General features: G+C 36.1%; 6 protein-coding genes across 6 annotated transcripts; 1 reads left to right on the top strand and 5 right to left on the bottom strand.

Moving 5' to 3' along the window:
* Positions 1–866: 866 nt before the first annotated feature.
* Positions 867–2898, bottom strand: LOC110410436 (bax inhibitor 1-like). The gene is made up of 6 exons (XM_021420116.2): positions 2691–2898; positions 2222–2365; positions 2039–2130; positions 1486–1672; positions 1237–1392; positions 867–1126 (listed from the first exon to the last, which is right to left on the bottom strand). The coding sequence occupies exons 1-6, from the start codon at positions 2799–2801 to the stop codon at positions 1073–1075; spliced, it is 744 nt and encodes a 247-aa protein (XP_021275791.1). The 5' UTR covers positions 2802–2898; the 3' UTR covers positions 867–1072.
* A 1061-nt stretch (positions 2899–3959) lies between these two features.
* On the bottom strand, positions 3960–9111 carry LOC110414692 (Protein kinase superfamily protein). Its single transcript, XM_021426063.1, has 15 exons — positions 8674–9111; positions 8505–8581; positions 7420–8292; positions 7195–7261; positions 7028–7090; positions 6847–6910; positions 6638–6731; positions 6481–6564; positions 6316–6405; positions 6168–6195; positions 5276–5794; positions 5125–5186; positions 4692–4801; positions 4522–4609; positions 3960–4433 (listed from the first exon to the last, which is right to left on the bottom strand). The coding sequence occupies exons 1-15, from the start codon at positions 9029–9031 to the stop codon at positions 4146–4148; spliced, it is 2865 nt and encodes a 954-aa protein (XP_021281738.1). The 5' UTR covers positions 9032–9111; the 3' UTR covers positions 3960–4145.
* A 723-nt stretch (positions 9112–9834) lies between these two features.
* Positions 9835–13755, bottom strand: LOC110414814 (Plant VAMP (vesicle-associated membrane protein) family protein). Its single transcript, XM_021426229.2, has 8 exons — positions 13473–13755; positions 13153–13303; positions 12502–12572; positions 12302–12383; positions 11963–12078; positions 11723–11857; positions 10804–10872; positions 9835–10244 (listed from the first exon to the last, which is right to left on the bottom strand). Exons 2-8 carry the CDS (start codon positions 13211–13213, stop codon positions 10107–10109), a joined length of 672 nt encoding a protein of 223 aa, XP_021281904.1. The 5' UTR covers positions 13214–13303; positions 13473–13755; the 3' UTR covers positions 9835–10106.
* Positions 13756–16278: 2523 nt separating this feature from the next.
* On the bottom strand, positions 16279–18940 carry LOC110417101 (Ribosomal protein L19 family protein). The gene is made up of 5 exons (XM_021429318.2): positions 18797–18940; positions 18320–18694; positions 17934–18020; positions 17711–17844; positions 16279–16573 (listed from the first exon to the last, which is right to left on the bottom strand). Exons 1-5 carry the CDS (start codon positions 18818–18820, stop codon positions 16465–16467), a joined length of 729 nt encoding a protein of 242 aa, XP_021284993.1. The 5' UTR covers positions 18821–18940; the 3' UTR covers positions 16279–16464.
* Positions 18941–19497: 557 nt separating this feature from the next.
* G3PP4 (Major facilitator superfamily protein) lies at positions 19498–23126 on the top strand. The gene is made up of 3 exons (XM_021424165.1): positions 19498–20869; positions 21856–22401; positions 22872–23126. The coding sequence occupies exons 1-3, from the start codon at positions 19837–19839 to the stop codon at positions 22907–22909; spliced, it is 1617 nt and encodes a 538-aa protein (XP_021279840.1). The 5' UTR covers positions 19498–19836; the 3' UTR covers positions 22910–23126.
* A 3281-nt stretch (positions 23127–26407) lies between these two features.
* On the bottom strand, positions 26408–27284 carry LOC149527710 (uncharacterized). The gene has a single exon (XM_089784641.1). The coding sequence runs from the start codon at positions 26986–26988 to the stop codon at positions 26578–26580; it is 411 nt and encodes a 136-aa protein (XP_089640767.1). The 5' UTR covers positions 26989–27284; the 3' UTR covers positions 26408–26577.
* Positions 27285–27873: the final 589 nt, after the last annotated feature.

The following is a 27873-nucleotide window of genomic DNA, read 5'->3' as shown; positions in this document are numbered from 1 at the left end:
AAAAACAACAAGAATAGGAAGAGGCTCTCCTAGGAAGGAATGAAGGGATGCCTGGAAAAGAGTGAGTCTTCCTGTCGTCGATATCATAAGTCAGGATAGAGATGATCCAACAAACATGAGACTTTGGCTAAATATCCTTTCTACTCTCATCTCAGTCGTACTGCATGTTGCAGAATATGAATTAACTATTATGGGAATAATTGCTCTGGTTTTACCATTAGAAGGCATGATATATCATGCAGGTAGAACTCAATTTTTGAGTCAATTGCTCGTTACCATACATACATACATACTATTTGCCTTTGATTTCTACCTAGAATTTGTTGAGCTCCATGGCGTGCATCCTTAGTTTGCCAAGGGATAAAGAAATTGTTTAACATCGCTTTGTTTTAGACAAGACTTTAACAGCCCAACAACTAGAAATTAAAGGGAAAATCTGTTTCATGCAACTTGTTAGTTCCAGATTGAAAAACCCAGCACTGAACGTCGTAAGCAAAGCAAGAAAGCTAGTCATACTCAGCTTTCGATTGACTCTGCAACAACGAGCTATCCACAGAAACCGGAGAGATGCCAGAACCCTCTAGAGCCACGATAGATACCCTGCGACGAGGTCTGGGCCGATATTGAGGTCATAATAAGCCGCATTAAACTGAAAAGTGCTCACTGACTCTGGGTGGGCACAACCCCGACACACATAGAGAGTAAACAGGGGGAAGGGTGTTTCGGGAAAATTTGGAAGCAGGGATCGCTGTGTCATACAGGCTTGCATCAAATTAATTATTCAAATAAAATTACCAGATCAAGCAGTTTGAATATCACGTTTAATTTCTAGCATATGTAGTGAGGGAAATAAATGAATTGCAACCTTGAGAAAATGCAAATATTAGCATGTCATTCTTTGACAATCGTTTCTAAACAAAAGCCATCAGCAGAAACAGAAACAGTACGGCCCTTTTTTTTGACATTATATTAACATGATACTTCAGTACGAAACGCAAGAAAACTCCTTGTATCCAACTGACTTCATCTTTGCAAGACAGTAAGCAACCTTTCCCAGCTACTGTTTAAAGATTTAGTCACTCCTCTTCTTCTTCTTCTTCTCACCCTTCTCAGCTGAATTTTTCAACTGAAATACAAGTTTGTTTTATGTTAGTACAAATAGTCAGGTAATATAAACCAAGTCAGTTATTATAAAAATTAAAATAAAGTTTTATCATGTATTCTAGCTTGACTCACCATGATTATCAGAATGCGGACAAATACAGCAACAAAATCAGTGAAAAGGGTCAGGGCATGCTTCACATAGTCCAGGTCACCCAAGTGTGCCTTCTCAATTATGTCCTGTGTGTCCACAACCATGTAGCCCACAAACACCAAAAGCCCAAAGTATATCTGGGAGAACAATGATAAAGAGGAGTGTCAGTCCCTAATAGCATTTCAAGAACCACCAGAACAGAAAGAGTTCCAAATTAATAATTCACTCACCTCAATCATAAAGAGGGCTGTGGAACCACCAAAGATAGAGGCAGCAAAATGTAACCAGAGAAGTATAGACACACCAGATGAAAGCAAGCCACCAAGGTAAAGGTACTCTCTGCGCCTTGCTAGCATAGCGGCTCCTGAAAAACATGCAAAGGCCAAAGCTGTTCCCACAAATGCAGCTATCAAAACACTGTCAAAATGGAGAAAAGCATCATTAGTTAAAGCCATTCTTTTGCCTTTATTATGATCAAGTGGAAAGGAAGAACACACATACAAAGTCACATACCCAAACGAGATTCAAGGGTCTAGATAATGGTAAAAGGAAATAGCAATTAAGCATAACCATCCACCACAATGAGAAGGCCCATAACCTTGGAAAGAGTTGAGGGATTTGCAATTGTCTTATTTCAATTAGGTAAGCATAATATTACCCTCAAAAGGCGACAAAAAATAAATATAATTCTCAACTTAGATTCAAAATTTAAGTATCTTCACCACATTTAATATGTAATTAGAAATACACAAATTACCCATGTCATAGTTATTGGACGTATACCTTGGGTCAATCTGAATGGCCAAGTCAATCAGAGGACCAATCGAAGCCCCTTCAAACGCCGCCGATGTCATCAGAAGAGAAACCCTCTTTTGCTGCATAATTTACAATAACAAACAAAAAAAATGAGTTCTAAAATTGCAAAAAAAAAAAAAATCGTTAAGACAAATCAAGAAGGGCTATTACCTCTTGATAAGGAGGGGTAGAGAGTAGCCAAATAATGGTTCCTAAGCCTGCAAATGTTGTGAGATAACCCCCTATGTTCCAAAGGAGATGAAGATAAGCCCCAACAGCGGACGCAATCAGCGCACAACATAGGGTCAGATAAACCTGCAAATTAAAAACGCTAAATTCAGATAATCAAGAAAACAAAATACGGATTAAAGAATAGTTAAAAAGATAAATTTGTCCTAAAATCAAAGATAAAATCATAATAAGCATTAGAATCACATAAAGATGAGAACAGTAAGTCTCCGAACCGAAGAAAGAGTTCAATCCAAGAGATTAACTCAAGAAAAAATGTGCAAAACCCTAAGTAAAAATTAGGGAATTTTTTTTAATAAAAAATTGAGAATTCGCAACAATATAAGTACATCGAAATTTAAAAATTTAAGTAAATTTTCCTTCATAAAATCGTAATTTGAGGGAAAATTACCCGTTTGAGATGAGTTTGAACGACAGGAGAGATCTGACGGAAATTCTTGAGAGTATCGTAACTCCAGTTGCTTCTCGATCGAGAATCGAAGAACGAAGAGAACGCGTCCATTGTTTGTTGAGCGAGAAAACGAGAGAAATCGCAAGAAATTTCACAGATAAAATGAAAGAAAAGTCTGTCGAATTGTGTTTGTTTTGATTACGATATGGATCGTGGTATTTATATGGCCAGTGTCAGAAAATTTCTTCGAAATTTCTAGATAGTTAAGTTACGAAAAAGCCCTTCCTTTTCTTTTTAATTTCAGAATGTCTCCCACCTACGTAATCGAGTTATTTGGTTGAAGAAGAATCGAATTTAGTCTTAGGACTAATTACTAGAAAATCTCCTTAAAAAAAGATTTGAAGGAAAGTTAAGATAAGCAAGAGTTTTAATTATGGCAAATATTGAAATTATCCGAAACGTGAGGGGCAATTGGGTAAATGGAAAAAAACGCAAACGCTCTGGAAAACTCGCGGTGTTCAGAGGTTGACTAAAAGCTTCCTAACGACAAGCAAAGAGATCTAAAAACTCTTCATTGCTAACATCGCTTCGCCACGAAGCAAAAAATCTTCCGCTGCCGCTGCGTCACGTGAGCCAATAAAATATTGCCACGTCACTTATACTCCAATAATTCCCAACTTCATTAATTCAGTAATTAAAACCATAATTAAAGTGTTTAACTAATTTTCTTTGTTTTTTTTAAAGTACGGCGAAAATGAGTTAAAATGTTATCCTTTTAAAATTTATTTAGAGAGAAATATTGAGTGGATTCGATCAGTTTGATTTTAAACATTTAAAAATTAAAGTAATTAATTTTTTAAAAAATCAATATTTTAATCAATTTGATATAAATTTTGAATATAAATATTAATCAAAATAATCAAATAAATCATCTGTTCAAATAAAAAAATTAAATTGAACTCAATAAATTATTGAATTCAATTTAAATAATATGCTCGTCCCAAAATGTCATTCCAAAAACGAGAATCATTCATCAAAATTGGCCAGCTGATATGGAATGACTGAAACTTTGGGCGAAGTAAATTACTTGAGAACTTGATACCTTGCGTACCAGAAAGTTCTCATTTGACCCAAGGAATAAGTTCAAGCATTTTAAGGAGTTTTCTCTGTCAAGCAATGAACTCTCTGGTCAAACATAGACCTTTCACTGTGATCTTTTTCTTTCGGTATGCCCCTCGACCAATTTGTCGTGGATGAACCATATATAACTACTATTGGATTTGCATTTTTCTATTTCGGGTAACGGATACAGTTACAAAAAATTTGAACATGTAACGTTAAGAGGAAATTTTGCAGGGGTTGAAGATTTGACTACATTTACAGAATTAAGAACTGCAGAAAATGATTCCAGCCTGCCTTTTACCTTCAAAAAGTGGAGTATGCTCTCACAGTTGATCAAGCTTTTTCAAGAGAAGCCTTAATGGATCTGTTAGTCCCAGATTCCAAGCTGAGTCCCTGCTTGATTGCCCTATGCTTCCTCAGGTTTTCATGTATTGAAGCGAAGAATTCATGCTTCAGAGCATCCTCTGCTGTAATCCTTGATCTTGGGTTCACTGTCAAGCATTTGTCCACGAGATCGTAAAGTGAGCTTGGTATCTCCTGGAGGAAGTCTCGCCTCTTTGTATTAATTTGACACCATTCCCGTAGGTTCACAGATGCCAATGACTGCTTACTATAGAGGTCCTGCAAGAAAATCATACTCTTCAATACAAGACATCACTACTTAGTTTTTGAATAGATTATAGTTACAGATCATTCATTATATTTATACCTCAGGGAATGAGGGTTCACGATTATGTAACTTGGCAACTTCCCACAGATCTTCACTACCTCTCAGCTTTGCGATATCCTTTATGTTCCTGAAAGTGCCAATGATGTTGGCAACATGAGGCATAAAGCAAAACTGGATCAAGCAATAAGGATTAAAGAAAGAATTCTTACTGTTCAGGATCACCAAAAAAGGGTGATTTCCCTATCATTAGGTAGAGTAGAGTGACCCCAGCAGACCAGATATCAATCTTTGGACCTTGATGTTGAGATCTGAATAAGACCTGCACAAACCACTCAACTTGAGGCTCCATTCTATGGAAAAACAATATCAATTATTGAGGGAGCATCAATCAGGGTCTGAAGTTGCAAAAAGTTCAGTTTGCAATATCTTTCAGTTCTTTTAATACCAGAAATCATTTTTTCTTACGTTGGTCAAATGCCCAAAATTTGGCATTTGCTATTTAACATTTTTCTTTTGGACAAGTTTTTCACTTTATGAATTCAACCTCTAAGGCCACCAGCAGGAAACTCCATGATAGCTAACCCTACAAGTTTTTTTTCTGGGATTAAATTAAAACCTAAACTAAAGTTTAACATTCATTACCTCCGGAGCTCGGAAGCCTTTTGTCCCAGCACAAGGACCTTCTCTTTTATACTTCCCATCCCCTGCAAGTGAATAAGTTTTAATGAATTTACTAAGGAAAATTGTTCTTGGAAACCAAAATTGCAAAAATTCTAGCAGGAAGAGCACTTACCTTTGTTCTTGGCTAAGCCAACTCCAGCAATAGCAAAGCTATTTGAGTTCAAAGGCATTGGAGTAAGATGAAGAACCTGTCTATCCATTTTTCCTGGAGAAGCAGCAACTCGCTTTCTCATGGGAGCAGGAACATGTGACACTCCATGGTTTGGACTCTGCATTGCTTCATGCAACAGGCTGATGAGCTCCTTCCTACCTTGGCATGGCAAAGGTTCTCTGAGCCTTTCTGCTGAAGGAGTCCTTGCACTTAAATCCTTTGCTGAGGTGATGCCAGAGCCATCTGCACCCTGACTATTGATTTTATTCCAACTACTCAAGTCATTACGAGCCTTTCTTTGTCCTGCTGTCTTCTTCATGTTCTTAGGCTCTAAAGTTAACCTGGAGTCTTTTGTTGCCTTTATATTGATCCCCTCCAATAATTTAATATTTAAAATCTTGCTGCTATTTGCAGGATGAATGGCCTTGGTAGGAACAATATTACGATTAAAACTTACATCATATCCCAACTTTGATTTGTCTGTGAAATGGATAACAATGCCACATCAATTATAAATTAATAATCAGGAGGTAGTAAGATCAGGAAACTTTGAAGGCAAAAAATTACTATTGAAAGGAAAGGAATACTATTTAACTGGAATGGAACAAACAGCAAACTAAGCATTTGACTTCAATGTAGGGTCAGCTATATGGATGATAAGGAGGGCTGTAGTAGATAGTTAACAGCCAGAGTAAAACTTTCCTGAATCTTTATTAGAGGAAGTATTAGACAGGAGAACAAAAACCTTTAGGTGATCCTCTTCATTGCCCAAAGTACAACAACACTGGGGATTTTTTTTTTTTTGAAAACAGTACCAGGATACCTAATTACAAGCTCCAGAAAAGGAACTTACCCATACTCCTGTGCTTTTGATGCAGATCCTGTCAAAACAAGAGAAAGAACAAAACTATAACTCCTTAGATTAGAGCATGAAAATATTGGAAAAGGAAACCTAAAATGTCCAATTGTAGAATGATGTAAGGTGACCTAGGGCTGCGTACCATGGCAAGATTGAAGTCAATAAGATAACCTTTGTTGGTCTTACGAGAGAAAAGAAAGTTTCCTGGCTTAACATCTCTGTGAACTATTCCCTGCAGATGTATAAAGATTGATTAAGAACATGTAATTTTGTAGAATAGCTGCATCAAATCTAGAAATTCACCTACCTGTTTATGAAGATTTGTAAGAGCTTTGAACAAGCAATAAGCATACCACTGTAACTGAAAAACATCAATTTCTTTTTTCAAGACCTGCACAATGAAACAAAGTCACGATCAAGCAGAAGAACAAGCAAAATATAAATGTTAAAATTCTAATAATTACCTCAGGCCTGTCGTGCTCAACATACTCTAGAACAAAGGAATCAGAATTTGCACTCTTAAAGCATCCTTCATATCTTATTACAAAGTTTCTACCACTGAAATTGGAGAAAAAAGAAAAGATTGAGGGGAGGAAAAAGAAGAGCTTAATAACAACTTAAAAAAAAATGGAAATTTTCTTTACATGAAATGAATTTTTTCTGAAATGCTTACCCAAAACGCTCCAGCATTTTCAGCTCATTGTAAACATAGTGCTTATGAGCATTAGCATGAGGACCTGCAATGAAATACATAAGCATTATGGTATCAAGGGAATGCACCAGAAATTTAATACAATACAGGTCTCATTGCAGCACAGCTATGCAACAGCTTGTTATATAAATTTGCCTCTTACATTTAATGGCAACTAATGTTCCATCATTCTTCCTTCGCGCCCTGTATACTGTGCCATAACCACCTGCCAATTAGAGTTTTCACCTTAGCCAATCAATAAATGGTCATAGTGATAAACAGATCAGGAGTGAAGTACAAGCAAAGAAGCAATAATTAACACTATGGTACCTGAACCTTCTTCCTCTTCTACGATATAAGATTCAAAATCTGGCAGTACTTTTGGCTTTGACTGGTCCTGAAGCAAGCATACATAGTTTTTAAGTTATAGTTCAAATAACACAAAAGCCAAATCCAGGCAGATTGAATACATTCCCACTTTAAACAAAAAAAAAAAAAATAGAGCACCCTACTTCCCACATCAGACAGCAAAACTACAAAATGAAATAAACTTACCTGAGAAGAAATAGAGGTAGAGTTTCCCCTTCTTTCTTTAACATATATGTCCTTATGGTTCTGATTTGATTTCTGTGCAGCACGAACTGATAGATGATCTCTTTCACCATGCAGCTTCCTTTTGTAAGTATGAACAACCTTGGTACGCCCCAAAGACCTGCTGGCGGTTTGCATTACTGGAGCCACCATATCCCTCTGATTAGTCTTTGCCTTCACAGAAGGCTCTGCCAGCTGCTCCTTGGAAACAGAAATTTTGGCAACAGAATGGATAACACTGACATCTGCTGGTACAATGGGATGTTCCCCAGCTAGAGATGGCATCTTATGAGTGCAGATATCCTTATCATTGCTTTCCAAATCCCTTTCAGGTGGTACCTCGTTAAGGTCAATGTTAAATGAAGAGGAAAGATCTATTGCGCCTTGGCTTTGACTAACCAAATCAAGTTTCTCTTCTTTCTTACTGTCCCCAGGAATCACTTCATTGTCTGCAATTCTAAAATTTGTTGTGGTACAATCCACATTAAATTTTCCACCCACCACTACAGATATATTGCTCTGTTTATCACATTCTGTGGAATATACAGGAGGAATTTTAACTGCTTTAACTTCTAACTCATGATCTGGTTTTGCAGTTGGAACTGTTGATTCTGGTTCAGGCTCACTAGCTGCTAATTCTATGCTGACATTTCTCTGCATGATGTCTTCCACACTCACTTCAGTGTCCACATTATCAATACCGTCCACTTTACAACTTAATTGTCTAGCACTAGTTTCAGGTAGAAAGCAGGGGTTGAGCACAATGTTATTTACCAAGAACAACGGATTACTCAATTCTACAAGTCTGCTGATATCATCACTTAGATGGTCATCTACCTGAAATTTTTTGCTTAATAAGTTTTTGAATACTATAACTTTGAAAGGACAATTAATGAAAACAGATTTACTTGATGGCATTTCCAAGATCTACACTCATCATCACCATTATACAGTAAAAATACAGCCAAATTGAGCTACCAAATGTACTACATAGCAATTCCATGGAGTTTCCCTACAGATCTATTGTGTATAATTAGTTCAACATATACCTTAGTACAATAACCTCGAATTCTTTTCAACGACAGAGCCAACTCTCTCTCCTTCTTATCCTCTGCATAATCCACCGCTGAAAAATCACTCAAAGGTCAAACAAAAACATAAACAAGCAATTACACTAAAAAAGGAAAAACTAAAAAGCATGTTTCTTGTTGGAATTACCGTCCCGCTTCCTCTTGCCAAGCCATATCTTCTGGAAACCACCGAATCGAATCGGCGACGACGTAAAAGCTTCAGCTACGGTGAAATTTCGGGCTAAGTAAGAGGCCAAAAAAGAAAGGCCTGTTGAAGAGATAGCGACGAAATACTTGTTTGAGAGAGTGATGGGAGAGTTTGGAATGGAACAGAGGGAGGAAATGAGAGCAGGGCTTGCCGGGAACAAAGTGCACTGAGAAGCGAGTTCCCGTAGAGGGGTGGGCTTGCCGATGAAGACTAGAAGAGAAAAAATATGCCAGGCCTTTTGCGACTTGCTGGCCGGGAGGATTAGTGACTCAGTGAGCTGTTCCGAGTCACTTTTCATGACGATTATGGATGGGAGACAAGCTGGGGGGAAGGACAGAAATTTTAGGGTTTGAAAATGGAGGAAATTTTACAGAAAAGTTTGGGACGGTACTGAGATAGGCGGGAATCAGGCACGGGATGGGGATTTTAAGATTTCAGCACGTGCGAGCTTTCCCGCCAATGTGTTCATCTGATCCTGAACGTGTGTAAGGTTGAATTTACACCTTTGTCCTCTCCCCAAATATTTATTTATTTTTCCGTTCATTGGACGATGGACAATGTAAAATGATTTATTTAAAAATATTTATGTAATATAATTTTAAAAATATTTATTTTTACATATTTATGAAATGATATTACATAATTAAATGATATTATACTCTGGCAATATATCAAAATATATTTTATTTGTATTAATGCATCAATTATAAACTTTATTCATATAAATTTATAATATATGAATTTTAAACACTATCAATGCATAAAATATTATCACTTCAATGGTAAATAAATTTAAAAATCAAAAACTCTAAAAGACAAATACTCATAATTTTATAAATATTTATTTTAAACAATTTTAAACTTTTACCCACATATATTTATTTATTTTGAAAATTTTTAAACTTTTACCATTAAACTTCTAAACGATAATCTATATACAATAACCTTAATCAATGATCGTTTAAAGTATTTCAAAAAATATAATTGTTGGAAGTAAAGTGTTAAGTATGATTTTATATATATATATATATCAAGCATCAACAAATTAAATAGTGGATGGTTTATGATTCCAATTCGCATCAATCTAAGCAATTATGCTTTTTTTTTTTCTTAAAAATAATATCAAAACTCAAAAAAGGTTCAATTGTCAAGAAATTGAACTCAGTAAACTTCTATTAGAACTATTTACTTAGTGTTGCACTAATAAGAGTAACATATCAACTTATCAATTGAATGGAAAACACATTCACAAAAACCAGCTGATCAACAGAATATGGCTAGAAGGTCAAACTCTCCATCCAACAGAAACATTCGGCATTATACAATGAAGTGGACAAAATTACTGGTTTCCACACTTGTAAAAGGGCATCTATTCATTCCATCGGTGGTGGTGAAGACAAGGAAAGATTCAACAGAAGGCCAACCATCACCCCTATCAGTGCCACAAAGGCTGCGAATGTGATGGAGAAGCCAGAGTCATTTCTCCGTTGTCTTCGTCTCTTCAGAAAATCCTGTTCGAGGAAAACAAGATTGTTTACGTATTGGTCATGTCTGTTCGGAGTTGTAGGCCTGTACCTCAGAAAGAACATAAACATGTATACATACAAAAAATGAAATTATAATCAAGGAGTGCCTCTGCCCTTCTTTCCCAGGGTAATGACAATCTGCTTGCTCAGTTTGGGCAATCAAAAGTTTACAGGTCAATTACAGCTCTTGTATGGATAATAACTTTTTAATGGTTCGGATTGGCAAATTAAAAGTTTCACCATTCAGTTCTAGCTCTAATTGAAAAAAACAGTGAATACCATATTTGACCCAGGTGGAAATTGGACACCACTTACATTACAAGTTCATGTTATGTCCCTTTATATTGCTTCTGTCAATCGTCAAAATTCTCAATGTATGTTGCAAAATGCTGAAATTCGAAATTAGAAAAGCCTGGTTTTCCTTTGTTTTCTTCTTCTTTCTGTACGTTTGTGTGTGAGTGCGCATTTCTGTTTTTGAGTTTAGTGGAGCAGGTGTCAACTTGTGAAGAAAACTAAGATCAAAAAATCTGAAGTAAAAACATACCAGTTCCTGTTGCAGCTGCAGTGTTTGCCGAACTGCTGCATCTCTTTCATCCTTCAGATGCTGCACAGCCTGATTGAATACAGAAGGGACATGTAAAATATAAAGACATAGACATCGGACTGGCTTTGCATTTTACTAAGTTTCACCAGAAAATATAATTAAATAAAAGGCCAAGCAGCAAGCATATAACAATGATGTGCTGCAAATGTAAGATAACAAACCATGATGATTTGCACTAACTTAATTTTATTTTTTTTAAAAAAAGGAAGGTCCTTACTCCCATAATAATCAGGTCATAGACAAGAAATGGCTACAAGGAACTCAAGTCATCTGCGCTCATGCAAATCAGACAGGAACGTTTGAATCATGTGCTCATATAAATCAGGCAATGAGTATGTGCAGCTTGGCAAACAAATGCATTTGACCATTATTTTGCATATTGACATGCCTACTTCATTCAAACTGTAAACATCCATTAGCAAATACCAGATAAATGATCAAAAGTTTAATGCATGCATTTTTTTTCCCTCTGGTCACAGGCCAGAAGGGTGATAGTTTATACAACAAAACTAAAGTAACATCATACAGCATCAGAATACTAGAAATTACAATATTATACAGACAAACCAGCAATACTTTGGACTTTGAACTTAAGTGATATAACAAAAGCATTGCAAACAAAGAGATTAGGAGGAAAGTTTTCAGTTGCCCACATCAGTACTGATTTCAACACCTATTCCAAATGGATGATCAACTGTATCAATTGAAACTTTACTCAAAACCACAAAGGTGCATGTGTCAATGTGTTGTGAGGTTAAGAATTTGAAAACGTAAATATTCCATAGAATAAAACAAAATACACAACCCTCCCCCTCCTCAAACAAAAAAAAAAAAGAAGCAGATCACCAATTAGACTCACAGAGTTTGAATCAGGGCTTTGCTGTGAGGAGCTCTTTAATCCTTCATCTTCTGAATTCCCTTGAGCTGAAGAAGGAGACATATAGAAAACTTTAAGCTTGCACTCCTCGATCTCCTTACCACTTTCCTTATTGAACTGGATGCAAAGATGAAGATCACAGCCCAAAAATCAAGTTTGTTTTTAGACAATATCATAAAGGTAGACAAATGGAAACATTATACTCCATGTCAGCATTCTTACAGTATCTGCTGGTAGGTCATCCACGTCAGAATGTGCAGGCACTAGAGTGCTCTGTAGCAGAAATTTGTCTTTGCATTGCATATCTGGAGGATATTCCCGTTGGGCTTGGAGGGTGACTGTTATTCAAGCACGTCAATGAAATCAGTATCAAACATATGAAAATCTCAATTAACTAACAGAGAAAAGTAATGGTGGAAAGCAAGCTAAGCGACTTAATGATCTTAAAACGCAAAGCTAGAACAGTTCTTAGACCCAAAAATAACTGTGTTTCAAATTCTATCATGAACTTACTTTTCAAGAATGAAATTGTTTTTGGAAAGATCATCATAAAAGAAATACCTCTGATGACACATGAGTCCCAAGGCTGTACAACACCAGTGTTTGGTCGCACAAAATACTTCTTAGGTGAAGTTGTTTTAACCTAACATGATAAGAAGTTGGGAACATTAAAATCGAACAATTATAGAAAATCACAAAGTGGATAGGAATACACATAACAAGATAATCATACACATTTGCAACAGTAACAGCAGCAGTACCTTAAAAGCCACATGGTGTTCTGTGTTGTTTACCACTTTAAGATCACAAAAGCTTTGCTTTTCCAGCTCAACTGAAAACATGAATCACATGATCAACTAAAAACTTTCTTGACAAAATTTTCAAGAATAAACGTATAACTAAGAAGATGATTCTTAGCATTACAAAGAAACCAGCTGCCAAAAGCGGGAATGAAGGTAACTAAACATTGATGACTTGTTACAAAGACTAAGAAACGATTAAATAATATTCCTAAACTGCTTTTCTTCTCCCTGCATTTTCTTAAAAACAAAAGCTCAACATTAACAAATTAAATTCGCATTGACTGTTATTTATACAAGTTCTGGTTGGTCCCAAATCCCAATCAAGGGCCTGGTGAAGTCAAGAATTCAAACATAATCCTCAAATTCCATAAACTTCGTAAATAATCATCTCCACTGCATCCCTCCAACTGAGATTCAACACAACACCAATCCTTTGCACCACTTTTTCCCTCCCAAGTTCGTCACATAATCACGGAATTGAACACGAACTTTCACATACATCCAACCCGACTCCACATACACTTTCATGCATGTATGTATTCATACATAGCTACATCAAAAATTCACATGCATGCATGCGAGTAGAAACATACAAAAGGTGAAACTTACAAATGAACTTGAGGTCATTGGGATGAACAGAGATCAACTGATTACCGTCACCAGCAGTCATGACTGGGCCCCACAACCACCGTCACCAATAGATCTTTACTCTCTCAAAAACAAAATCAATCAAAGGCAACTACCAAAATCTTTCACAGACCTAAAGGATCACAGCAAAAATAATAATAACATAATAATAAATCAACAAACATAACCCTCAAAAGCCATAAAAGGAAAAAAAAAAACTTCACGAGAGAAAATTTTAGTTAATATTAGTCACTAGAATTAAACGTACTAATTTAGAAAGAGAAAATGAATCAGGAACTAACATGTGGTGCGACTGGCTCGGTCTTAAATCCGAGGTTCCTTTCTTCCTTTTTCTTTCTTTGGCGTGGGAAAATGAGTCACCCAAATAGTCGCCACAAAAGTCGGAGTTTGAGGTCCGAATAAGATTTAAATTTTCTCCTTTTTTTTTCTTTTTACTTAAATAAAAGAGGGAAAAGAAAATAAGGTTTTAAATGGGAGAGGAAAATGGCTTGGAGCTTCTGTGCACCGTCTGTTGCTGGGAATGGCAAAGGCGGAGCGCGGCTCTATCGGAAAGAGAAGGTAGAATGCGTTTTGACACGTGTCAAATAGATAAAAGGTGAAGCCCAGTTCTAAAGTAACAGCCTGGAAGTGGGATCCTATGACGTGGCACTCAATAAAAGGAAACGTCTTACGTGTCACTTTCGTATTAAAAAGATTTTTCCATTTTTTTGACTTCAGTTTTTCTGTGATTTGTCCCCTTTAACCCAAATCCCAACGGGCACAGGGGCTACTTTATCTTTTTCTCTTATGTCTTTTTGTTTACTTTATTTTTCTTTTTGTCCATTAAAGAAAAATCTAAGAGATTAAGATTTTTATTTTATATTTAAACAAAATAGAGAAAATTTAAAAATTTTTAATTTTTAATAATTTTGTGAGGCTTTATGTCACATAAAAGTTTTGAGTGGATGATTTGAATTTTGAAGATCAAAGGTAGGACCTCTTAATTATTTGAAAGTACTTTGCTTGCATATTTTTGACAATCAACCTCATCCATGTATCCTAGCTAGTCAATGATTTCAATAGGAAAACACCCAACCATCTTGATGCATGTGCAAGTTGATACATCACAACTGCAACCCATGATAGATTGATTGTTTCGTGGGAAAATTCTAAAGAAAAGATGTATAGGGTCACATTTGTTTGATTTTTCATTTTCATTTATATCTCTAATGTCAAAATATTTAAATTAAAATTTTAAAAATTTAATATTTCAAAATATTTTTGAATTATTTAGATAAATTCAAATAAACTTTTATTATTCTATTATATTCAATCAATTCATATATTTTTATGTTGAATCAAATTAACTTTTATGATTATGAATTAATTAATTATATTATATTGACATGATATTATCGTAGATGGTAAAAATATTACATAATTATATTATCATGTCATCTTAACATTACCTAAGATAGGGACAATTTAACAATAACAATTAGTTAAATATTAGTTATAAAAGTTTATGTAACTAAAAATATAAATATAAAAACTTAATTAGATATAATAAAAATTTAATGATTTATTTATATTTTTAAAAAATATTATACTACTTTTAAAATACATAATTTTAATAAAGTCATGCATTGAAAAAAAAAACATTTATATTAAAAATTATTTTGATTTTACAATTTCCATTTTAAAAACCAACAAACATGCATCCCTGTGGACAAAACATTTTTAAAAGACTAAGCATCATTAGGTCATGACCACGGATGAGGATCGTGTTAGGTCGGTGAGAGGAAAAAGTAAAGGGGTGATGGGAGAATGGTGGTTGTTTAGACAGAAAACCTGTTTCTCCAAGAAACTTGCCGTGCATTAAACAATTAATTATCCCTCAACCATGATGATGTATAAGAAATGGAACATGGGGTGCATGATAACAACATCCCATTACTTTATCTGTAGCCATGGAGAAATTAACTTTCGTACCACATCAAAATATATTAGGAGGGGTAAAGCTTGGACTAATAATAAAAAAAAGAAAAGCCAACCTTCAATTTGGGTAGGCTTGGATAAAGTCAATATTGCTGTCAGTTTAATAGCCAAGTTTAATACTAACAAGAAATCTGTATTTCCCCATTAATATCAAACCTTAAAGCAACATATTCAATTTTCTTGAAAGAAAGGTAGATGCCTTCAGGCCTTAATAGAAGACGTTTGTTAAATGCGAGTGTATGAAAAGTCACAAAATTAAATGGCAAATAACTTCACCTGCGTAACGCTCTTTTTAAGACTTATTTTCTTATCCCTATTTATGGTGGTGTACCCAATTTAATCGAATAGTTTCAAGATATAATGAAGTTTTATTTAACTGCGTTTTATACAAAAAATGAAATCAAATTATTAAATAGTTTTCAATGAGCAGTAGAATTATCAGTCTAATAAAAAAAATTTATTATTTTCTTGAGAGTGATGAGAATTATTTTCTAATTTTGTTTTATTTTGAAAAGTTATTTTATTTAGTTATTCATAGATTTTTTTTTCTAAAGACAAGTTCTTTTTAATGAGTCTAGAGAGACAAAATTTGTTTTTGAATAAGTTATTATTTAACCAATATCTTGAATTACCCATTGAAAAGGCATCAACACTTTAAAGGAAAAACTAGGTGTTACGGATTAAAATTTATATTCTTATTCAGTTACAGTCGATTAACTCATCCCAAAAACAAATTTTTAGATTTAAATTTTAACTTTAGTCAATTAACATGAAATATTAATGGATTAAACGTGTGAACCTCTGTTTCACATTAATCAATTTTCATTGAATCTTATTCGACTAATCATGCTATTTAATCGATTAACATGTCAAATTACTTAATTAATCTTACTTTTCTTTCACTTTATTTTGAAAATCTTCCCAACCCCAGTATCTTAACTTGAGATTGGGATTGGGGGGCTCGCATTTTTGCAATTAAAGTAGATTTAAATATTGCTTTGAAGGAAGGCTCCAGGAACCCTGAAAACTGAGATTTTTCTGTTTCCTTTGATAAACAAAGAAAGAAGCATATCTCAAGGCTAGAAGATTGGGATTAACAGACTGAAATGATTAGTAAATAACTTGAAAATTGGATTTAGTAGTTTCCCAGAATCAAATCAATGTTTACAATAAATTTTACACCAAAATGGACAAAGGGTAGATTCATAGAATTACAGCTCTTACAATATCTAAGCAATTAATAAACTGCTTGGAATATGGGGGGAAAGAAAACCAGAGGAAAGGCATCAGTGTCTTTCATTTGAAAGTTGACAGCCTGGGGAGCTTTTCTCTTAGATAATACAGCCTCGCCCTCCTAACCTTCCTATGCTTGACTACTTTGATTTCCTTAATGTTCGGTGAGTAACTGCAACAACAATACAGAAAACATAAATCGGGAATCATGTTTAACAAATTTCAGAAAGGAGTCTTTAGTACATCTGGCATAATCATCATCAAAATTCAGGAGACTTATTCATCTGAATTACATGAAACATTATGCTAGGGAATAAACTATTCTAAATTCAGGTTCCAACTTATTACAGATTTCAATATGGTGTCGAAAACCAATGGAACAGATATTGTTTTTCTGTATTCTCAAATGGGCTTGGTATAATACGCAATCCATGCAACATAAATGTGATAATTCAAACTTTCTTCCAGTGGTCTTCTGCTGGTTAACTTTCATACAATATCATGCTCACGTTTGAGTAAAAGATATATTCAAGAAAATTCAACTTCTCTTGTTTCCCAGTGATGACCACATAGAAACAGAAATCACAAGAAGCCTGATGATTTTGTACAACTGCATGACTTCATGGACCATGGACAAAAATGTAAAACGCAAATAATTAACAGTTCAGAGAAATTCTTTGACAAGAAGGAGATAAAACAATAGCAGTTACACATATGAAGAAGATCCTTATACTAACTAGTACATAGGTGGTAAGTTATATATAATACAGATCAACTAAGACTTTAGCCCAGTAAGTTGGAAAAAAAATTTAACTGTATTGTCAAACTCGGTTGCCTCACGATTAGTAGTCAGTTATGCACTCATGATAATCTCACTTTTTAGAAAAGTAACTTGAGAACTTGCTTGATAAAAACAATAAGGTAAAATCATCATAGTGATAGACATGGTATGTATAGCAAGAAAAAAGCAAGTTTCTTTTTTTTTTGGATAAATAACCAAAGGTAAGTTTCACATATGATACAGAAGGTCAATCATCTTAATATCAAAAAGAAATCTAGGACTGCGATAGGAATCAATAAGCACACATTATATTAAGGTTTCAATTTTGCAAATTATTCTATGTTTTTATTTATTTTCTTGAGTTTCATAAATTCGTGAAGATTATGTACAAACCTGGCTACTCCAATTTCTCTTTCTTAGATTCAAGATGATACATTAGTTAGTTAATTTGGCAGAATAATTTAACCACCACTATGCTCCACCCAGATGAAGGAAATGGTTATCATTAGTAATAAAAGAAATACTTACACAGGGAATACAATCTCAACTCCTATGCCAGCAATAATTCTCCGAATTCGGATGGTAGTGTGGATACCAGCATTCTGTTTTGACATGACTATACCTTTGTATACAGACAGCCTGCGTCTATTTTCAGGAACTTCCTGAACATCAACCACATGAAGCAAATATAAGAAAAACAACTAAATCGCATAAAAGAGATACATTAGGAAGAATGAGAAACACGAGTTACCAATTTAATCTCTACAATATCACCAGTCCTAAGATCTGGAACAGGCCTCCGCTTCTCCGATTCTTCAATTGCCCTTTTATTCAATATCTACTCAGAAAACAGCACTTGTGTCATCAAATTAAGTAGAGCATTTATCAGTCACACATCTTCAAAAAAAATTTTCAAACAGCTGAGCAAAGTTCAGCCTTTTTCTCGAAAAGCTCAACCCAACTCCTCAAATTGTGGAAAAAGGTTCTCTCTTTGTAAACAATTCAACTTCCTAAACTCCTAAACCAACTGAAAAGGAACAAGAAAATTGCAACCGAAAACTTTTATTCTTCTTCTCAATTCCAATATAAGGAAATAAATAAATAAAACTATCAACAAAACTTTGGAATGCAAATTACCCCCATAATATCGCCAAGTTTAACCGGGGGTTTTCTTCGCTCCTTGGGTTTCTCTTCAACCTTATCTTCTCCGTCCTCTCCTACTTCAACTTCCTCTTCAGCTTCTGCTTTCGTTTCTGCTTCTTCAACATCATTTTCACTTGCTTCAGCTTCAACTTCACCTTCACCTTCAGGATTAGACTCTGCTCTCACAACAAATTCCCTTCGAGCAAAACAACTGGAACTTGAGCCAACCGGGATTTTCAAATGAAACCCAGACACTGAAACCTTGGAAGTCGTCAATGGAGAAGGACCACGAGACAGAAATGCAGAGAACCCAAAATTCTTTACTGGATTAAATGACTGTACTTGGTTTATCGGGATCATATGCAGTGCCTAATCAAACAATTAAATGTAAATTCTTTCTTGAAAATGTAAATTAAAGAAATATAAGCAAAAACAAAATTAAAAAAGAAAAAGAACAAGAGATGGGGTTACCTGAGGAAAAACTTGGGAGGCCATGTTGTTACTACGGAGTCTGGGTTCGGAGACGGTGTCTTATCTGTTTTCGAGAAATTGGCTTGGGTAAAGGCCTTGAGATAGGGTTCTGTAACGGGTCGGGTCGGTTTATTGTTTACACCCTTTTTTTCAACGGTTTATATATATATGTGTGTGTGTGTGTGAAATGCTTATATATTTTTACTATTTCATAAAAACTTGGTTGTTTTTCTTTTTAGATTTTTGTTTCCTTTATTGATGAAATAAGATTATAAGTACTTTGAGTTAACTCTTTTCACCTATATTTAATCATCAAGTTTTGCTGAAAAAAATCAATCTAAATTTTCTCTTATAACATTGAAAATGTTTATATATTTTTGGGTTGGTTCAAACTCTAAAGCTATTGTGATGTAGTAGTATTGAAATAAACCCAAACTGACGAAATCTGATTCAGTTATACCTCGTTTTTTTTTTTGTGATTTTGGGAATAAGCTGCTCATCGGTCAATACTGCTGTGTTTCTTCCCGTTTAGCAACGTGGCTATCAGGTAGCCTTTCACAAACCTCTCCCTTGATTGACCCGCGGTTATCCCGTCACTATCTCGATCGCCTATGTGGCACTTGGATACAAATGTTTTCGGTTGAAGCTCCAGAAAAGTAGCACGTGTATCCAGTTTTGATACAAACTCGTCCCCCCTGTCCCTCTCCCGCCAACCTCGCTCTTCCTCACACCAGTCTCTCTTCTCCCCTAAAAAAACCAACCTTTTTTCTCCTTCTCTCTCTGCAAGAACCAGTGAAAAAGGTTTTTTAGTATGCATCAAGGTTAGCTATCCTTTTTAGATTATAAAAGGATTTGTTATTGTGAGGTAAAGGTATCGTTTTTTTATGTCCATCAAGTTAGTTGCATTTTGTAAGATGTTTCGCCTTTTAAGGATGTTTGAGGATGGGGTTTTTATGATTATGATGATTATGAAAGATTGGTAACAAAAGGCTAGCTTTTTCTATCGGTTTTGAGTGGTTAAATTTGTGGGATTGTTAAAGATGTCAAGGAATTCAGATGCAACGAGGAAAACCCCACCTGGGATTTTACTTATTAGAAGTATTAGAGGTAAGGATTGGAGCCTAAAATCATATAGATACATGGTTTTGTTGATTACCTTCATAGCATATGCTAGTTATCATGCATCTAGGAAACCTAGTAGCATAGTTAAGAGTGTTTTGTATCCTGACCCCATTAAAGTTTCTGAGGGGAAGCCTTGGCCTGTTGGAAATGTCTTCATCAAGGAAGAATTTGTGAGTTCTGATAGAAACAGGGTGAAACACAAGGGTTGGTATCCTTTTAATGGAACTGATGGTACATCAAAATTGGGTGAAATTGATGTTGCTTTTCTGGCTTGTTACTCTTTAGGAATGTATGTTGCAGGGCATTTAGGTGATACTTTGGATCTTAGGCTGTTCTTGACAACTGGGATGATTGGGAGTGGCATTTTTGTGGCGCTGTTTGGGATGGGATACTTTTGGAATGTTCATATCTTTGGGTTTTACCTTGTGATGCAAATGGTTGCTGGGTTGTTTCAAGCAACTGGGTGGCCTTCAGTTGTGGCTGTAATTGGAAATTGGTTTGGGAAAAGGAAGAGGGGTTTGATTATGGGTGTTTGGAATGCGCATACTTCAGTTGGGAATATTAGCGGATCTCTTCTTGCTGCTGCTGTTTTGGACTATGGCTGGGGATGGTCTTTTATTGTCCCAGGAGCATTAATTGCTTCAGCAGGGGTACTAGTTTATTTGTTCCTACCTGCTTATCCGGAGGATATCGGTTTTGCTGGTGCAAATGCTTCAACTCCGAAACTAGGTTCCGTGCCGCATAATGAGATGGCTCAGGTTCAAAAGGGCAATGCAGTCGATGTAGAAAAAAGTTCTAGTCTCAAACAGGGGTCAGGGAGCAGGAAAGGTGTTGGACTCTTTGAAGCTTGTTTGATACCAGGGGTGATTCCTTTTGCACTATGCCTCCTCTTCTCAAAGCTCGTGGCCTACACATTTTTATACTGGTTACCATTTTATCTGAGTCAGACAGGTATTTTTCTTGTTTCCAAGCTTTGGGTATTGTTTCATTGACGAGATGGAAATTGCAACGCGGAGATTAATAGGTATCTATTTTTTTAAAATATCTTCTGATCTTGGTTGATGAATGTGCTTTATTGTAGACTTTGAGTGACTAGATTAAAAGAGACTGCAACTTTTGAAATGATTGAATTTATGCTAGGTTTACAATGGAATGAAAGTCAAGCTAGAATCATGATGAGCTCGAATAAAATTTCCTTCTTTGAGATTTGGTTTGGTGTCAGCATTTGTCTAATTGAACAACCAAAATTTATTCCAGTCAATCTACAGATATAAAATTGATAAATGGATATATATAGGATCTAATTTTTCTGTTATTCTACCCTTTGATGTAGCATATATTGATGCCAGGTTCAACGATTTTAGTTTGTCTTTTGACTTTTGTGGGACAAAAGCATTCTAGGGTGCTAGTTTACTGATCATTCATCCTTAAGTCTAACTCCTGTGAATTGTAAGTTGGTTTTCTGTTCTTTCTTTTTTACTTGTATTAAAATTGTTTCTTTTCGTTGTGATTTCCTTTTTCAGAGAAATAAATAAGAGATACAAAATGCATCAATCGTGTATAAAATTGTGCTTATGAAGTTAGTTGAAGTCCTGTCAGCTAACAATTGAGTCTCTCAGTGGGTTGTATATATTTCACTTATCTATTCTATTTTATTTTCCTGAGGCCTATTTGTTGCTGGAGCATGGGATTCTACTAAAGATGCATAACATTGTGCTTAATATTCAGCTTGTAATCCAGATGCTTTGTGATAGCAGTAAAGATATTGTTCATTTTTTTTTCTGTGGATTCAGTACCTGGATGTGCATAAATTTTGACCAAAGTTGGTTCTTAAGTAATCAACTATCTATCCGAAGAGATTTATTTCCTGTTTGCCTAGACCTGTGTGAACTTGCTACCTTTCAGAGTCTGAGACCTTTACATACTTTGTTATGCAGAAATTGGTGGGGAGTATGTATCTGTGAAGTCTGCTGGAAATCTCTCTACCTTGTTTGATGTAGGGGGTATTGTTGGTGGGATCCTTGCTGGATACATATCTGATAAACTTAATGCCCGGGCTACTACAGCAGCCAGCTTCATGTCTGCTGCAATTCCTTCCATGCTCTTATACCGCACATATGGAAATATTTCTCGTACCGTAAACATTTTGCTTATGATGATTGCTGGCTTGTTTGTAAATGGGCCATATGCACTTATCACAACTGCAGTTTCTGCAGACCTTGGTACACACAGTTCTCTCAGAGGGGATTCTCGGGCATTGGCAACAGTGACTGCCATAATTGATGGCACTGGATCAGTTGGCGCTGCACTTGGCCCTCTACTCACTGGGTTTCTCTCGACAAAGGGATGGGATGCAGTTTTTGTAATGTTAATGGTTGGTGCTCTTATTGCAGCACTTCTTTTATCACGTTTGGTCATAGAAGAAATTACTGAGAAAACTCAGAAACCAATTCCATTATGCCATGGACAGCAAGCTTTTGAAGGTAATGTGGCAGAAGTTTTATTGCACAGATGCATGCATGCGAGATGCATACTGAGTAGTATTAAAACTTTCTTTGAAATTAAATGTAGCGACTTGCTTTTTAATAATATTGAGGGTGAATTGCTGTCCACTAAATTGGAGCAGTCATGGTAACGGAAGCGATAGGAATTAAAATATATTTTGTGACTTCCAAGACTACCAGGTAGATGATAAAGAAAAGCTTTTTCAATGTGTTATTTGTGAGGCTCCAAGCTTTCCTATAGATAATTCTTGTGTGTTATATGTGGAATTTCGATTTTGAAAGATAATATTTTGGAAAAGTTTACCTTTTATTGTTTAAAATTCTTACTTTTCATGCTAGAGGTTCTATGTTTGCTTCAATCAAGTCACATTCCTGTCTTTTGCCTGTGTGAAAAGTCTTCCAACATGGTATCATTTTGGACTTGTCTGATCTCCACCTTTTTCTTGCAGCTACAGGATCCCAACCTCTTTTAAGCAATCAAAGGTGATAACCAGGTACGGTGTGAAGGAGGTATAATAATTAAGGAAGTTCAGAACACATACTAGAGATAGATAGAAGTGCTAAAAATAATTGTCTGAGTTGACAGACATGAAGCATATGTATTTTGCTAAATTTTGATGGCAACGGCTGCAGCTTATCTCCAGCTAGTCTGATTTTTGTAATATATTGACACTGATAGCAACATGTAACATTAGTTTGATTTATTGTCTCTTGTTTCAGTTGATTCTCCTACAAACAATGTCCTAGCTCCCTCTTTTAACTGATCTAATAAAAGTAAGTGGAGCAGCCGGGCTAAGTTGTGCCAATGACTATTATGGTGGGTGGATCTCATTCTTCTCGTTAACCTCTGACAATTCAAAACTATCTGACTTGGCAGCATTAATTTTGCTATTACCCACCGGCCACCTGTTGAATTTTTGTCTTAAATATTTATATTTATGAACAATATGTGAATGTTCATTTGGTTCATCAGCCTCTCATGTCAGATAAATGTTCTCCAAGAAACGAGGTTCTTCCAATGCCCCGGCCCCTCTCTAAGTCGAATAAGAAGTAAACTTAAAAACCAGGTTGACTTGTGCTAATGACTGTTTCTGAAGCTGAAGATCGTTTTTAAGTTAGCTGTTTCAATCAAAAGCTATCTAACTTGGCGGCCTTAATGCTGTTAGGTTTCTGCTAAGCCTACTTTAGCATTAATGTTGGATTGCCGGTTCGAATTCAAGGGTTAGTTATTAGTTTCAAGGGAATTTCTGTTTTAACGCATATATGCTCGTGTTTTCTTTGTCAATATTTAGCATTAGAAGGGAACTCAAAGTCAAGTCTGTCGAGATGATGCCTTCAGTTATGCTTTAATGAATTTAAATGGCTTCTCCTGTACCAGGGGGGTCCTTACGTGCTGAGGGATATAATTGCCTTGATAGAGATGTTGATTAACGTTTGAAATTGCAATTAATGTTTTTGGAGATGTCCTGCTCTCTACATGAAGCCAACTAATGGCCCTTGGGTTACTCTCTGTTACCTACCCCTACCCCTTGTGTGTGTCTGTTGAATCTGTCCCCAAGTGGAGTGGTTTCTGTTCTTTCCAGTTCCAGGAAAGATTTTCCCCATGTTCCTTGTTCCTGCAAATCTTTTTGTTCGGATCAGGATACAAATTCTAATGATATGTCGTTACGGTTATGAGATTCAAACACTAAACTTACATTTCAGACAAATGTCTTTAGTACTAAATTGTTCATACGTAACGAGGGAACTATCACATATCTGAGTGTTTCTCCAATTTCTTTTTGTTCCCAAGTTGCTTGAAAAGAAAGGGGAAAAAGAATTTTATGATGAAATATAGTGACTAACACGTTAGCACATGCACATGAGCTTCCAAAGGCATGGCTGGCTCCTCTTCACTTGCGTTCGTAATTTGTAATCAAACAAATGTGTCCTTTTTGATAGCTCCAAAAGCAGACATTACCATCAATCGCCATTGTAGTTGCTGGAATTGAGGACCCCTTTCTCCTTCCTGGTTGTCACACAAACTCTATGTTCTCTCTAACCATATAATTTTAAAAAATTCTCATATTTCATTTTCAACAAGTTTAAGACCACATAAAAAAACCCGGATTTCCATTAGAATTATGCTGTGCCTTCGTCTCACAACATCTGCCATCTTTTCAATTTTTCGTACTGTTCAAGAAATTCTTGATCTCTCACCACGCCCACACGTAAGAGAACTATTTGATTCTTTAGTGTTAAACTATGTGTGTTCTTTGTTAAAGTAATAATGTTAATCTGACATCTTCAAACTATGTCTATTGCCTTTGATCCTTAGGTTTGATTTAAGATACAGCCAACCAGAAATGAGCCAACGAATTGGAGGTCCACTCCATGGGAGCACATCTGGCTTCGGGTTCTGCATTAATTTAGGCTTAGCAAGGAGGAAAAACTGGAACCAGGGTCCGGGTCATCATGAAGGACCACCATGTGCTTCCTGTGCCAACATCCTGATTATTCATGACATGGGCTCATGGCTTGTGTGGTTTGGAACCGAGGGAGAAGAAAATCTTGTCAATAAAAAGGGTTTACATTAGGATTGAAATTTGAAAGAGAAAAAGCCTCAGGTACTCCTTGCTAAGAACTGCACAAACGGTGAAAAGAATACTAGTTTTTAATGTTGTTTACCCCTTGAACTTACATATCTTTATGCATTTTCTGATTACAAATTGCCCAAAATGTAACCTGAGCAGGATGGGTTTTTTTTTTTTTTCCATGAACATCTTGACCAAAGTTGGACATAAATCGGTTGTTGGCCACCATTATGTTCTGTGTTTCAGAGAACGACCTTGGCTCGATTTCTAACAGCTCGCAATCCATTTTGTCACCGACCAAACAAGCAACATGGAAAACATGCCAAATCTGCGTAACCTGCACCTTTTCCAAGAATTTCTATCTGTGCAGTTGTACGCAGAGCACTTAATGAGTACTATTACTGCAGATGTAAGAACTATGATCACAAATCTAAATTTTTTGACTCCCATAGAGAGAATCATTCAATTTTATGTAAGGTACTAAACCCAATTCATCTTGCAATTCAGCATGAATCTAATCAGATCAAGAAGAAAAGCACAAAAACATCAAAATTTCTTGCTAGCTGCTACAAATTCTTGGGTTTTTCTCTAGATGATTTTTCGATATCTTGCTGCTCTTGTCATTGTGATTCTCCTGAATAAGTCAGCCGTCACAAATTTTGGGTTGGTGGGACAAACAAAACGATACCTGCAAAGCATGAATGCCACTATGGTCATTTGTCCCCGCCATCATCCTGTGGTGGGCGTGGAAGCTAAGCCCCAATTTACCTATATTTAGCACTTGGACAAGAAACTACTTATCCTTTGCTTTTTTGTCAATATCAACCCAGAAAAAAAAAGGGAACAGGTTCTCATACTTTGGTTTTTGGCCTAAGGACTGTAAAGCAGAGTGACAATTGTACAGAATCAAATGCATTATTTCATGTTGTTGACGTGTATTTACTAACTGCTTTAAGCATCAAAGCTTTGTGCTATTTAGATGGAAGACTTTTCTTATCAAATGAAATCATAGCAATTGTTCCCATGTCACGTGATTAATTCTAACTTTAAGCTCTCCTGTTTTCTGTATAAAAATTCCTAAAAAAGTAAAACCACCTGATGGCTTCCACATCATGGAATAAACAATTTGTGACCTTAGTTTAGAATAAACAGGGAATTTAAATTAACAAATGTATGTTGGATTTAACCTTATCTTGTGAAAATAACAGGAAAAGGAAAATATCCTCTTGATCCTGTGCATGGCGTGTCCTGAGCAGGCAGTGCTCGACCACAAAAAACACACATTCCTTTGGGACACGCGTCGATTCTTGTGGCCAGTTGGATGAAGTATCCGTATACTCATCCCGTGAAATGATTCTTCAAACTTTCAATCTCCTTGCCTTTATATATCATCCTCGGTACCTCTCCTTCTCCCATACCTCACACAACTCATCTTAGGCCTCAGCCTCCTGCTATCTTAACCTTCTCCACCTTTCTTTGCCTTCTGCTTCGAGGCGCGCACATACGTATATGTTAGCATGGCTCATTCACGTGCCATGCTCGCGCTGACTTTGGTGCTGGCCCTGATTTCATGTTCAGTAGCTCAAAGTCCATCAGCAGCACCAACAATGCCACCGAGCTCAAGCACCACACCCTCTACTGGTGGTACTCCCCCTACAGCATCCACCCCAGCACCCCACACCATGACACCTCCCCCAGCTATGATTCCAACTTCCTCACCCCCGCGCGCGGCCACGTCCAGTCCTCCTTCCGTGACTCCAACAAGCCCAATGGCTCCTAGCCCATCATCAACTCCAATGGCCCCGAGCCCGTCATCTACCCCTATGGCACCAAGCCCATCAATAAGCTCTCCACCTTCACCTTCCGCAGCTTCTCCTCCTGGACCTCCGGGAGCCGGTAGTCCACCAGCATCAGGACCTTCTCCCTCCACTGCTACGCCTCCTTCCGTTACGTCTTCGCCAAGCTTTGCTGCTTCCACACGTGAATACAGCATGTCCTTGTTAGCATTGCTCGGAGGAGTTGCACTCTTTGTTTAGGACACAGATTTTTTCCAAAATTTTTAATCTTTTTTCTTTTGTTTATTTTATGTAGATCAAGTTGTTTACTGTGTATTCTTTTTTCTTTTTTGGTTATATTCTCTCTCTGGTTGATTCTTGGAGCTGCATTTGTGATTTGCGAGGTGCCTTTATTTTTGAAGATTTACATTGAATGTTACAGCTCTTTTGTAGCATTTTGACTTAGCCAAATAAAGAGAGACTTTGTGATTCTTGTTTTGTGTTACTCTAATAAGTCTTCATTATTTTCTTTTCTTTGTGATTCTGGATATTGTTTTGCTTAGACTTTATCATAAAAGAAAAGAAAAATCGAATATTAGACTATCCATCTTGGTTTTTGCTAAAGAAAATGGAGAAAATAAGGGGAAAACAAACTGAAATGGCAGGTTAATTTTATGGCCATTCAATCAAGTTATTTTCATTGTTTAAGCAAACATCAGATACGGAGACTTTTTTCACTATGTCCTTGCCAGTTTAAGAGGATGAGATGGAAAAAACATTTGATTGCCACTAAACTATGTGTTGATTCACAAAGTTCAAATGATTATATTCTAATCAATTATGAATTCACTCAGTCCATTACAATTCTAATGTGCTTCTTAAAATGCCTCAAAGAAGCAATGCACAAACACTCACACACAAAATAAGAAAGTACATATTCCTGTGCATGCATTTAAAGCCCAAATATCTTCTCTCTTTGCTAAAAAGTTAGATGAGAATGGGATGGTTGAGGGGTAGATGGAGAAAGATGAAGAGGTGCACATTGGTGGTGGTGAATGGTCATGGAAAAGGTTAGGTGCTAGCTGTTAAGTTTAGACTTGTGT

This window comes from Theobroma umbraticum, unplaced genomic scaffold (assembly GCF_002168275.2).
Source record: "Theobroma umbraticum cultivar Fairchild unplaced genomic scaffold, ASM216827v3 scaffold_30.0, whole genome shotgun sequence".
Taxonomy (NCBI): Eukaryota; Viridiplantae; Streptophyta; class Magnoliopsida; order Malvales; family Malvaceae; genus Theobroma; species Theobroma umbraticum.
The sequence above is the reverse complement of the archived record's forward strand: the minus strand, read 5'-3'. Positions and strand labels throughout refer to the sequence as shown.

Excerpts from the sequence above, each read along its gene's own strand:
- LOC110410436 (XM_021420116.2), bottom strand. The coding sequence starts at position 2,801 with ATGGACGCGTTCTCTTCGTTCTTCGATTCTCGATCGAGAAGCAACTGG. Across the intron at positions 1,673-2,038 it reads GCCATTCAGATTGACCCAAG|TGTTTTGATAGCTGCATTTG; the intron begins GTATACGTCCAA and ends CCATTTTGACAG. Across the intron at positions 1,393-1,485 it reads CAGCCCTCTTTATGATTGAG|ATATACTTTGGGCTTTTGGT; the intron begins GTGAGTGAATTA and ends TTGTTCTCCCAG.
- LOC110414692 (XM_021426063.1), bottom strand. The coding sequence starts at position 9,031 with ATGAAAAGTGACTCGGAACAGCTCACTGAGTCACTAATCCTCCCGGCC. Across the intron at positions 6,911-7,027 it reads AACATTAGTTGCCATTAAAT|GTCCTCATGCTAATGCTCAT; the intron begins GTAAGAGGCAAA and ends ATTTCATTGCAG. Across the intron at positions 4,610-4,691 it reads TTTTTTGGTGATCCTGAACA|GAACATAAAGGATATCGCAA; the intron begins GTAAGAATTCTT and ends TGGCACTTTCAG.
- LOC110414814 (XM_021426229.2), bottom strand. The coding sequence starts at position 13,213 with ATGACTGCTGGTGACGGTAATCAGTTGATCTCTGTTCATCCCAATGAC. Across the intron at positions 12,384-12,501 it reads AACACCATGTGGCTTTTAAG|GTTAAAACAACTTCACCTAA; the intron begins GTACTGCTGCTG and ends TTATCATGTTAG. Across the intron at positions 12,079-12,301 it reads GGACTCATGTGTCATCAGAG|TCACCCTCCAAGCCCAACGG; the intron begins GTATTTCTTTTA and ends CTTGAATAACAG.
- LOC110417101 (XM_021429318.2), bottom strand. The coding sequence starts at position 18,820 with ATGGCCTCCCAAGTTTTTCCTCAG. Across the intron at positions 18,021-18,319 it reads AACTTGGCGATATTATGGGG|ATATTGAATAAAAGGGCAAT; the intron begins GTAATTTGCATT and ends TTTTCTGAGTAG. Across the intron at positions 16,574-17,710 it reads GTTGAGATTGTATTCCCTGT|TTACTCACCGAACATTAAGG; the intron begins GTAAGTATTTCT and ends TTGTTGTTGCAG.
- G3PP4 (XM_021424165.1), top strand. The coding sequence starts at position 19,837 with ATGTCAAGGAATTCAGATGCAACGAGGAAAACCCCACCTGGGATTTTA. Across the intron at positions 20,870-21,855 it reads ATTTTATCTGAGTCAGACAG|AAATTGGTGGGGAGTATGTA; the intron begins GTATTTTTCTTG and ends TTTGTTATGCAG. Across the intron at positions 22,402-22,871 it reads TGGACAGCAAGCTTTTGAAG|CTACAGGATCCCAACCTCTT; the intron begins GTAATGTGGCAG and ends TTTTTCTTGCAG.
- LOC149527710 (XM_089784641.1), bottom strand. The coding sequence starts at position 26,988 with ATGCTGTATTCACGTGTGGAAGCAGCAAAGCTTGGCGAAGACGTAACG.